The sequence below is a fragment of the Lineus longissimus genome, chromosome 17 (assembly GCF_910592395.1).
Source record: "Lineus longissimus chromosome 17, tnLinLong1.2, whole genome shotgun sequence".
Lineage (NCBI taxonomy): Eukaryota > Metazoa > Nemertea > Pilidiophora > Heteronemertea > Lineidae > Lineus > Lineus longissimus.
In genome coordinates, this window is record NC_088324.1 from 5,783,110 (window position 1) to 5,795,642 (window position 12,533).

The 12,533-nt window shown below is 41.5% G+C and overlaps 1 protein-coding gene across 1 annotated transcript; it reads left to right on the forward strand.

Annotated features, from left to right (window-relative positions):
• Nucleotides 1-1,458: 1,458 nt before the first annotated feature.
• LOC135501501 (low-density lipoprotein receptor-related protein 2-like) lies at nt 1,459-11,747 on the forward strand. The gene is made up of 9 exons (XM_064793647.1): nt 1,459-1,728; nt 1,950-2,297; nt 4,906-5,241; nt 5,833-6,024; nt 6,366-6,650; nt 7,269-7,451; nt 7,943-8,413; nt 10,005-10,169; nt 10,560-11,747. The coding sequence occupies exons 1-9, from the start codon at nt 1,659-1,661 to the stop codon at nt 11,009-11,011; spliced, it is 2,502 nt and encodes an 833-aa protein (XP_064649717.1). The 5' UTR covers nt 1,459-1,658; the 3' UTR covers nt 11,012-11,747.
• Nucleotides 11,748-12,533: the final 786 nt, after the last annotated feature.

Consider the following 12,533-nt stretch of genomic DNA (forward strand, 5'->3'; position numbering starts at 1 on the left):
TGCCGGCTGTGATTTGAAGGGACAAATTAGGTTTGGGATCTAGGTAACCAAGATGACTAGTGTTCGAATTCCCTTCCGTGCACCTCCTCATTCTGTAGCATACTTTTTCTCGCTAATAATGAGTTTGCAAATGTCGTGAGGTGGTTTGGTTATGTGCACTATGAAAAGATCTTGCTGGACGTAAGGAGTGAGAAACTAGAGTATTTTTGTCAAGGTTATTTAGTGATAGTGATTCGCACACATGGTACATTTAGAATAAGGTGTGCAGGCAACCAAAATATTGGAAAACGTGCAAGGTATACTTACTGATTATACAATGTTATGATGAATCTACATGACCATAAAAGTAGTTATGTCATATGCCACATTTGATAAATCTTATTAATACTATTATGACATTCATGTCTTATAGGGAAAAGAATGTGAGGTCTGTTGAATCTTTTAGCATTATTGTGTCTTTTTGCAACTCCGAAGCAGTTGCAGCCAGGTTCTGGTCGGGGACAGGTGCGTGGGTCACAACGTCACCCAGTTCTTTTCTAGGAACATTAAAGGTTGACTATAGATACCGCCATTTTGGCTAGAAGTTGAAACCATAAAGCAGTTATAACTCCCCTTAACCATTCTAGAGTAATGCGTGACATACTTTACAACGCTGGATCTGCTCCCGTCGAGCACAATTTTGGCACCCAGTTGGATTGTCACCTCGAAGGGCAGATCTAAAAAAAAACCGGAATGAAACGCGGTTGCAGTTGTAATTGTGGGTGCATATCACTACAAAGAAGAGGCAGGTGATTACGCTGAGTGCTGAATGGCATGGCGTATTATTTTGCTCACGCATTTCCCCCAGGCCACTAGAAATGTGTCATTTGGTTTATCTAAGAGATCCAAGATTGCAGACCCATAAACAATTTGTATTTTAAGTCTACTGAATGGCAGTGGCCAAAAAGGCTATGATAGTATTGACCTTTGCATACAAGCCATTACATTATTTAGGACACTGTCATATGGGGGTAATTAATGGGTCATGTGATGGTTATGTGATTATTCAAGTGTGGATGCTAATTAAGTTGGGCCATTAAAATGGGACACTGCCCTATTTTGTATACATAACAATCAAGGCCTTTTCCGATTTCCCGCGGCGGCCGCTTATTTCTATTGTATGAGTATTTGGCGCGCTAATCGGTTTCAGACATGGAACATTTTCAAACGTGTATTTGTAACAACTGTGACTTTTATCAATGAACTATTCGTTTTTAACTATGGCAGCGTTAGGAGTAATCGCATACTGCACCAGTGTGCAGTATTCTTGATCACAATGGCATATGAAAAAGTTCAACTGAGATATAAGCCCATGGAATACAACGTTTAAGGTCATTCGGTGCATAATCAATAGCAATAATTGGTTGCTGACGATGGTTTGTCTTTAAGATAGTACGAGGAAGAGTAGTGAGAGCCACAGTGCAAGAAAGACGATTCTTATCAGAGTTCCTAGTACCAATTAGGGATTGTATTAGAGGCCAACAGGATGTCCGAAGGCAAGGGCCGGTGCGGTCATTATGAAATGTGGAACAATTCGCAACATAATTCAGAAAGAGCGCAGCGCCTTTTGAAGGCTAACGTGTTTCAAGGTAGATTCGCTAGACTCGGAGTGGGGAAACATGTGCCACGTTACTATTTACACGGTGTGCTTCGTCGGACTGGCTCTGTTGCGGTATTCACCCGTTGAATGTGAGTATATCAGTTATGCTTTCGATTTCACAATATCATGTCTCCCGCTGCAACTTATGCAATCATGTCTTCTATTAAAATGTCGATCTTTTTGCGCGAAATGTTCAACATCAACTTTAAAATATTGTCGCATTCGATTCTATCACTGATATACTATTCGACGAGGACAGACCATTCTTAAAGAAAGCATCGCCTTATCCATCATTCTTCTGGTTTCCTAGGTAGGCCTACTGGAGGAACGCAAAATGAACCATGTCCTGGTTGTGATAATCAGATACGATGCAAGTCCATACAGTTCGGATGCAACAATGAGTTTCGGTGCCTTCCGTTATTATGGAAATGTGATGGCGAAACAGACTGTTCCGATGGATCTGATGAAGTCGGGTGTCCACCGGTACGTTGCCGAAGTGATAAGTTCTTGTGCGACCAGACGCGTTGTGTCGCCAAGCGTTGGAGGTGTGATGGCGCTAGGGACTGTTTTGATAACTCAGATGAGATTGGATGTGAAAATGGAGCACTAAGTGAACCCCTAACTAACCATGGAGATGTATCACCTACCATTCCAACAGGTAAGACCGTTTCTTTATAGCATCCCTCAGCGATATCATCAAATGCCATTTTGTGTGACAATTACATATTGCCCCCCCCCCCCCCCCCCCCAGCTGGCTTTGAGATGTTCGCCCGTAACAAACATCCGCGTCTATCAATCGAAGGAGCCATTCACTTCAGCACCTACGCACAATTTCCCGTCTTTTCAGAACCTCTTCTCCTCGCATTCATGCGTCCGCCCTAGCCAACACTACCAACTGCGTTCGTGTCGGTGTAATGTTTTTGGTTGTTCGCAGTACTTCAGTGTCTCCATAAAATAGACGACGAGAGACCTTGCATTTCTGACAGGGGAACAGAAAAGAATACGTCGATATGTTTTTAGCGTTCCAACAATGAGGGGAAACACTAAAACACGGAAATACTCAAAAAACGCTACGCCGTTGGGTAAAACGAGCCTTAGTCGATACTGACGAAGGTATTCAATTACAAATTCAAATTCAAATTCAAATTGTTTATTACTCCTTATAAAAGTACATTTACATTTGATTTTTATGTAATAAACATACAAGACGATTAAAAGAACAGAACATGAATAATGAACCTTTTACAAAAGCTACCAAAAAAAATTATTATAAGCAGATTAGACCCATCACTCATACATTAAATTGCAAAATTTTGCTGCCTTCTTAATTACTTCCCCTTCAGATGACATCAAATAAATGAAAATATCTTTTTGCGATAAATTTGACAAATTTGGATATAGACAATAACAGTATTTATGTAATTGTTCACTCTCACTCGCAAATATGGGACACTTAAAAACAGAATGAAATTCATCACCAACTACCATCCAACCTAAATCCCTAGCTACAATGTGAAAATCTTTCATCCTGGGGGTTTGTGGTTTACTATATCGTCCTGTTTCAAATTCTAACATATGATTACTAACCCTAAATTTAGTTATTACATGATTGAAACTTTCTCCTTTGAGTACAAAAGTTATATCAAAGTGATAGGCGTTTTTTTTATTGCAGTATGTTTGTCCTTCCTCTGGTTCATCAGTAAACTATCTTTTTAAACCTATTTGATGCTTTTCCAATTTTATTTCAGCTCTTAGATAGTAGAAAAACGCGTTATTCGTTATTTCTATTGCGCACAAGTACATAAGTAGTTTTCTTCAACAAGTTGCACAAAAAAGGAAAACCCCCCTTAACTGACTGAGTTAAGTACACGCGCACCCACCTACATCAACTGATTTCCATTCAAGCCAATTAAGGATATGATCAGCAGCTGAAAATTATGTCGATATCAGTACCAAGACCTAAAGTCTCGATAAGATCCAGCAGATCCTTTTTTGAAGGATTGGGTGGCTTTTTACTGCAGCATATTAATAGTTCTTTATCTGTTTCACCAGTAACGTTAAACTATTTTTCTGAACTTGTTTGCATGCTTTTCCAATTTCGTTTCAGCTCTTAGATAGTAGAAAAACGCGTTTTTCGTTATTTTTAGAACGCATAAGTCCTGGCACGAAAGACGTTTCTCGCCAGGTGAGTGCACGCCGAAATACCAGTTCACGTCGCCTCGCTATTACGACGCAACGTCAATGCGGAACCGGCGTTAAGATAAATGCCAGTGGCGGCGCCACAATCGATAGTACCTTTTGACGCCATGACGTCATTTTCTGGTGTGTTGACGTCGCATGAGGTCAATCACGGGAAACCATTGCGTACATTTTTGCACAGGATTTCAACAACAGAAAACGTGCCCAATAACTGGCATCGCGCATATTTTCCGCAAAATTATCTTAAGAAACTGATAGCTCAATAGATTTAAAACAGGAAGATGCAAACGTCGCCGAAATCGGTCGAAAATAAGCGATCGTTTTCGGGCTCAGAAATAATATGATAATGCATTGGAAATGGAGAGTTTTGGTATGATCGATTGCAGCGCCACGCGGCGGATAAATCGCGCCGGTTCCTCATTCCATTATCTTCGCAGTTGCGAGGTAATCCAGCGCCATCCGCGTGACGTCGGAAAAATCTGTATCTTCACCAAGACGTCACAGGGTAGATCCATGGCTCCAGGAAGCACATTACTAGTGCCTCGTTCCACGTGGATCGACGCATGGAGAACTAACTCGGGTCAAATCGGAGTCAACACTGGAACAACGTGACAATTCACCGTGATCTGGATTTTTTCCTTTTTTTCCTGCAATTTGTTGATGGAAACTACTTAGTAAAATAGGAGGTGACTGGGAATCCGGCAGCTGGGTAATGTTGCCCTTAATAATGCCAATGGTCCTTTAAAAACATATTCAGCTTGTAGACACAATAATCTTAAGATTCTTGGTCAAGATTCTAACTAAGAATGTTGCAACGAATGTACATGTTCATGCACACGAACCTTACCAGATTTTAAATATGAAGAGTCGGATGACTTATGTTATCCGATTTTTGGCCAGGAGAATGATTATAAACTTTGAGATTTCCTGTAAGCGGACATTTGAAAAGCCATCCACGCTTTACTAAGGCTGGGTTTGATAGGCATCCATCATTAGTCACATATCTCTGTATCTTAACTGTACTTCCCCATTATAGTCATTAATAATTCAATGATTGGATTCCTTAGGTTTACCGCAATGTCAATCATACCAATTCCGATGTGGCAACGGTTACTGCATTCATGCGAGTTGGCGATGTGACGGCAAGACCGACTGTCGTGACGACTCTGATGAAGTTGGATGTGTCAATTCAACCTTGCCGGGTAGCCTCACTGGTCTACCAACGACAGTCTCCCCAATTTGTGACTTGTCTTTGGAATTTCGATGCAACAATGGTTCTTGTGTAGATAAGATTTTGAGATGTGACGGTGAGTCAGACTGTGGAGACGGCTCTGATGAAGTGGGATGTGACAATAAAGACCTGGCTGGCAACCTCACTGACCTACCATCTTCATTTTCTCAAGGTATTATTGAATTCAATCTTCATGTTTAACATTGTACTCCGCGAGAACGATCGATTAACTCGTTTGTCCGTCCAGCTGGTTTCTGTTGGTCACTCAGTTTGTTCCCTGGTATAAATGGACCAGAACAAATGCTGAATTTACTATTTCACTCAGCCAACAATGATGAATACTTTTACGTGTCCTAAATGTAGAAGTGGCTTTGTTAAAACTACAACCACGGAATATAAAAAGGCGGCGTGCAGTCGATCTCAACTTAATTAAATCGATAACGCATCTAGCTTGCATTGATTACTTTTTACTGCCCTACGAAACTTGTAAGATCCCTTATGTCGGTGCAACGTCACCCTTGACTGTCTCATTTCGCACATATTTCCATTCATCCTACTGACACCCTCCAATCTACCGGCCTGGTGATAAACTATAGACGCATACTGTTTTCCTGTCTTCAGATAAACCCTGTCGATCACTAGATCTGAAGTTGCGGGAATTCAGCGTTAATCACCTCATCCCAAATAATCACACGGACGCAAAGTTAAGGAAGCAAGCAAGCAGCATTGCACCCTTCATCAGACGTCATTTCTATTTTCCCAGGTAATGGTACCGGATTAACTGGTACTCAGTGTAATTCATCCGTCGAATTCCATTGCGACAACGATATATGCATAGAAAAGGGTTGGCGATGTGACGGGGAGAATGATTGTGGAGACGGTTCTGATGAAGTTGGATGTAATAATAGAACCCTCGCGGGCAACCTCAATGGCGTACCAAATACCGCTGCTGAAGGTACCACATCAAACTCTTGATTGTTTTTCAGCTGTGAATGCCCCAACAATTTAAGAAGCTGCTGATCTATATGTGCCATTTGCAACCCGACTTGTCTGCTATGGACACACACACTGATCATGTTTCAATGATGTTTTCCCCAACCATGACTCAAATGTGACATAGTATACATTTTCGCTTAAATTCATTCGATATTACTTGAGACGGTGAAAATTTAGTAGGTTGACTGTCTGTATTATAATTGGACCTGCAATTCTCATTCGTAAACTCCGCATGTTGCTGTGTTGCCGCTTCACCCTCATCAGCCCCATTATAAGTTTTTTAATTTAATGTATCCCTAGATTCGCCGCAATGTCAGTCATATCAATTCCAATGTGACGACGACTCCTGTATTCATAAGAGTTGGATGTGTGACGGAGATGCAGATTGCAGAGATGGCTCTGACGAAGCGACGTGCAACAGGACAGTACAGTGTAAATCCATTGAATTTATTTGTGACCAGAAGTGTCTGCCAATCCTATGGAGATGTGATGGAGAAGTTGACTGTGGGGACGGCTCTGATGAAGTACGATGCGACAATGGAAACTTGGCCGAAAACTTCACTGACATAATCACAATTTCTCAAGGTAAAACTGGATTTAGTACTACCTGAACTTCCTGACGGTCGTTGTCCTCAAAACTAATTATTCTAAAAATCAGAAAGTTGTATTGATAAGAAACTGTAGACGTTTTTAACATACATAACATTTCATATTCCACCCGCCATTTTTCATTAGCTGTTTGGCATTACTGTACAGTTTGCTAAAATTCGAAATGTCGCCGGTTGTTTGGAGGTTTTGTCCAACGAATTCATGTCGAAGGCAGCCTATGCCTGTTGAGAGATGGATCAATGGTCCTATCGCAGCCTCTCGAATACCATTCCGGCTTGTCGGGGGTTTCAGTGTTCCTAACGAGCTGATGATGAAATAGGCTGGTTGCTAACTGAAACGTTCTGCAAATTTCCATTTTCGACTATTGTGTCGAGTTGTGGATATTATCAAAACACCTAGTTAAAGAAGTTTAACTAGATGAAGTGTTTCCACAATTTCTCTGGACTGGGAACTTTTCTCATCTGTGTAAGCAAATTGGGTCGAAGTTTCTTCTACCCAACTTGCTCAACTGTATCAGTTACACTTGCAATATCGTAAGGTTTATCAATTTCAGAAATACAAAACTCCTTCTGAAGTATCTCGTCTCATTCCTAGGTGTTGGACAAGTTGACATCCAGTGTAACTCATCCACTGAGTTTCGATGCGGTGACGGTAGTTGCATCGACAGGAATTGGAGATGTGACGGGGAAGCTGATTGTAGTGGAGACGCCGCTGATGAACTTGGATGTGTCAATGGAACCTTGGCTAGCAACTTCACTGATGTATTAACTACTCAAGGTAGTACTAGACCTAGAACTCGATTTGCCCTGTGGTGATATAAGTCAGTCATTTTCAGCTTGAAGGTGTTATTAATGCATGAATATACTAAACGCTTGCAATGCCATTACTTTTTGATTCATATATGGTCATCACTTATAAAACAAAAAACACGTTTTGATCCGAAAAGTTTAATCGTTGGTCATGAATTTCAAAGAAAACGACACGTACAGTATAATAAAAGTATCAGATTTGAGGGCATTTTCGGAATCCGAATTTGCATGTATCCATAGTTGACTGTATTTGAAAGAATGTGTTGAGTAATGCACTGGGAATATCTCCATAGAGAAGGCACGGCTGTATCATTAGTTGCCGAAGAATATCATGAATTTGTCCACCACTACGTCTGACCAGAGTCTTTATTTGAAAGACTCTGGTCTGACACAGTATTATGTTGCTAGAGCGTCAGCAGATGACAGACGTTTCTTCATCACTTACCTTATTCCTCACAGGTTTTCTTCGATGTCCTTCACACCATTTCTTATGTGACAACAGTACATGTATTCACCGGAGCTTGATATGTGACGGGGATGCTGATTGTAGAGATGGCTCTGACGAAATAATGTGCAACAGGACAGGCCAGTGTAAAGCCAGCGAGTTTCTCTGTGGAGAGAGATGTATGCCAATCCAATGGATATGTGACGGGGAGGCTGACTGTGGAGACGGCTCGGATGAAGTTGGATGTAATAATGGAACATTGGCTTGCAACCTCACCGGGCTACCAAATGCAACGACAGTCTTCCAAGGCTGTGACATTACCACAGAATTTCGATGTAGCAACGGCTTCTGTGTCCTTAAGAATTGGAGATGTGACGGGGAAACTGACTGTGGAGACGCATCTGATGAAGTTGGATGCGAAAATGGAACCTTGGCTGGCAACTTCACTGGCGTACCAACTAACGTGGCTCCAGTTACCATACCATGTTTGTATCAATCCTTACTTTTGTTATAGCTCAAATGACACTATTGGCTTAGAATATGAGGGAGTCCACTTTATACTAAGTAGAAGAGCAACTATAATGAAAATGCAGGCCATTTCTTATCTCTTACCTGATTCTCATTAAGTTAAAAATACCCGATTCTGGCAATATCATAGCTAAAGTTGCGCTTCCACCTAGTAAATCCCGGTGTTTGCGCTTCCACCTTTGAATTGCCGTGCTTAAATAGACCCGTGTGTGAAAACCCCGTGTCTATTAGCCCCACCGAGCTCGATGGGGTAATTTAAACACGGGTTTGACACGGGGTTTTCAGAGCGCAAGAAACACCGCAATCTGTAGTTCCTTAGCACGGCGATAGATGGCGCGTTCGATTTCTGTAATTGCGATCCCTACGGCGCATGCGTAAAAAGTGTCAGCAAACCTCCAACATTTACAAAACACAGGAGAGGTACTAACTGCAGCGGCACCTGTCGGCGGATCGACGAACAATATCTTATGCTGATTTTATAGGTGGACAGGCTCGCCGGGTTTTTCTTACACACAGCGAACACACGGGTGTCGAAAAACCCGGGAATTTTGGATAGGTGAAACTGTGGCTATAGTCAGTAGTCCATTACGAAGGGAAGAGGTCGGTCATAAATTGGAATAAGGAGCCATGCCATAAATATCCAAAGATCGAGAAGAATCAGAAATAAGTAGATCGGAAATAAGAAGTCGAAATGACTTAGTTTTCCGTTTCGCCAGAATATATATTACATCTACAGTTACTCTCCTAATCAGCTGGTGACCCCCCCCCCCCCCCGTCTCATGTGTCAAGCAAATTACAAGATTAACAAAATAATATACTCTCCCATTCTCTATGACCGATTGGAGGATCAGCACTCTATCAAAAAAATTAAAATGATGATCACGATTTAAAAACTTAAAGTACAAATTTAACTATCAACACAACGTAAACATTGCTTTTGTGTTAACTTTGAACGAAACAGTTAATATTCTTCCAAACTGAAATTAAACTGCTGTCATACACTATCGTAGTAACAGCTAATGCAAATTAACACTGCATTATCGTAAACCTCCTAAAAATCCAATTTATCTTAGATTCAATGTATTATCTTGAACCTCCAAAAGCCTCCTCTCCATTTTGAGCTTAACATGGACTATACAATACAATAAATGAAATTCCGCGCCTTCAAGTCATAAAGGTTGTCGGAAGATCGCGTGGAACTGTAGGCTGTGATTAGGATTTCAGATATAGTAGATAGGATATAGAAGTAGAAAATGTTCCCCCTAAATTAGTGTCCGGCCCTATTGTATTCTTAGTTGCGGATTTTTAATCATTTCGGATTTTGGTAATGTTCGATAAAGACCATGACCGTCGATAAAGACCATGACCGCCGATAGCTTAGAGAATAAAGCGTACGATCGATATACTTGTTCCCCGGGCAGTCTTCTAATTGTATCCTAGGACATTTCAAAGCGGTAATCATAACATCGTAAAATAGCCTTTATTCTCTGCAGTGTCAAAGATCAATATAATGGCTTCCCAACATCATTTTTTCCTCTCATTTTCTAGGTATTCTATCAGATATATTTCGATGTGAAGATGGCAATGCATTCGTACATACGAGTTGGCGATGTGATGGGGATGCTGATTGTAAAGACGGCTCTGATGAGTTTGGATGTGACAATGGCACTTTGCCTGGGAACTTCACTGACGTGCTACTTGCAGCTTCTCCAGGTAGGGAATAGTTGGCTGGAAACATGTTGCAGAATTAACATCACATCTGGGCTTGTCGTAATTCGGTATCACTCCCGAATTCGGACTCCGATATAGTCTGAATCAAGACTCCCTTAAACGAATCCCAATTGGGATTTCGAGTCAAAATATAAAATAGACTTTTTTACTCTTTGATTTGCCACGTACGCAAGATGCACTTCACAATTGAAAAAAAACGCCTTACGATGTCAAACTTTAGAATAGGGGGGGGGGGGGGTACTTCTTTAACAGCCGTGGGTCCCGTTCGACATTACTCTTGCACTTAATGTATTGAACCTATCATACAGCAGACATACTCCGGCGAAGGTCAATTAGAAGCAGAAACTGATTTTAACCCGTTCCCCATTACAGTCACGGTGGACTGTGCGGCTGACACATATGAACTGGATTGCAACAGCTCACCCCACTGTAACTCCTCAAGGTTCGTGTGTAATGACGGGAAACGGTGTTTGCCATTGGCCTGGAGATGTGACAGACAGTCTGATTGTGACGATGGTAGTGACGAGATAGGGTGCAATGGAACCATCTGTGACGTGGCGACCCAATTCGCGTGTGACAACGGTTCATGTGTGGATAACAATTGGAGATGTGACGGAGATAGAGATTGCACTGACGGCGCTGACGAGATGGGATGCAACATGACTGTGCAGTGTCAATCGAGTGAATTTCTCTGCGGGGAGAAATGTGTGCCAGCTCTTTGGAGATGCGACGGGGAGAACGACTGCGGAGACGGCTCAGATGAAATTGGATGTGATAACGTCACTGATATACCAGATATGTTTTCTACACAGTTAAGAAATTAATGTAAAGTGGCCTTCTTAGAGTTAACATAGTTTTTGGTTTATAAAGTGATCAAGAAAAGTGTCAGACAGATCACCCGATACCCAGTGTCTGCCGAGTAATGCATTGCATAATCACCCCTTTGCTACCGGAGTTCTATGTTGAACTGGTCCCTCGTGCCCCGGGTGTTTTGTTCTCCCCGTAAAAAAGTTATGTTTATGAAGAGATATATCTAATATCAATGGATAATGACAGGGATTATGCTGGGGCTTTGTTAATCATACAGTGATCTTTTCGTCGATAATTTGACAAAGTGACCAATCTGCAATCGTTCTGAAATTGAGATAACAGCGCCATCTTGGTACTACTACCGATGGCTACTCACACACCAATTATGATGGTGATATTCAAAGTTCTTTTCATAATAAAATATGGGGCAGTGATTCCAATCCAGAGTCATTCAAACTATACAGAATCTTTTGAGTTGAGTTTTCTCAAAATGAAAAATTTGCTGATTGGCCGCTTCGTGACATCATCGACGCTGTTATGATTGTATAATGTACACATTAAAATAATAGTTCGCGAAATATTTGTCCCGTGCGCCACCACCCGAGCTTTTCTCACGCGAGCTATCCTAGCCATATCTACCGACGAAAAATGACTTGTCACAATTACTGTACTGCTTGACGCCATGATTGGCATGTTTCACAACCCTAACGAAAGTTTAAGAATGACGAAGTGTGTAAATAAAGTACTTTCTCGGTGATTATTTTCATATACTCTGTGTGGATGGACGCATGGGATTTGGAATCCCAATCAACTCAGAATTCTTGATACACTCTCGAGACGACTGGAAACGAACACAGCATTGGAAAAAATGAATTTATTCTCGGCTCTGACATTCGCTCTCCGTGACTCGCTAAAGTGTCCAACGTCCAACAGAGGGCACCATTGACTCACGACAGATTTAAAGGCGGGATGGCACGAACATACTCCCCCCGATTGTCTAAGGATCGCGAAGACCATCCAATCCATACGTGCCATTGCAACAGTCCAATACCGTATTTGGTACCACGTAAAATGTCACTCAAAAAACAATGAAAGTGTCTGCCACACATTACACTTGCAGTGAAGTCCAGTTATTGTCCTTGCATCAATCTACATTCACAAGTCCAGAAACCGCGAAAATATTGTATAGAATCCGATATGCACGAAAAAACACCATGTCTCGACCGAAGTATTTTTGGCAAACCAAGGTTAGCTGTGCGTAGAAAAATTGCCCATGACAGAAATATTGTATAAGTTTTGGACCCATACAAACAACGAAACCAGAAACCCAGAAGGCTACCCTCTAAACATAATAGCAACACAGCTCCCGCTTAGGATACCGCCATACAAGATCCGACACGAACTAAAGCACTGTAGAATCGCATCTCCGATATCCGATAACTGAAATTTGAACGATTCACTGAATCAATTAACCCTTAACTACACTGGGTTTGAATAATTGACATTCAAGCACTATTCTGTAGCAAACCTGGAGAA

Coding starts and splice junctions, on each gene's coding strand:
- LOC135501501 (XM_064793647.1), top strand. CDS start 1,659: ATGTGCCACGTTACTATTTACACGGTGTGCTTCGTCGGACTGGCTCTG. Junction 1,729..1,949: donor GCGGTATTCACCCGTTGAAT/GTGAGTATATCA, acceptor CTGGTTTCCTAG/GTAGGCCTACTGGAGGAACG. Junction 8,414..10,004: donor GGCTCCAGTTACCATACCAT/GTTTGTATCAAT, acceptor CTCATTTTCTAG/GTATTCTATCAGATATATTT.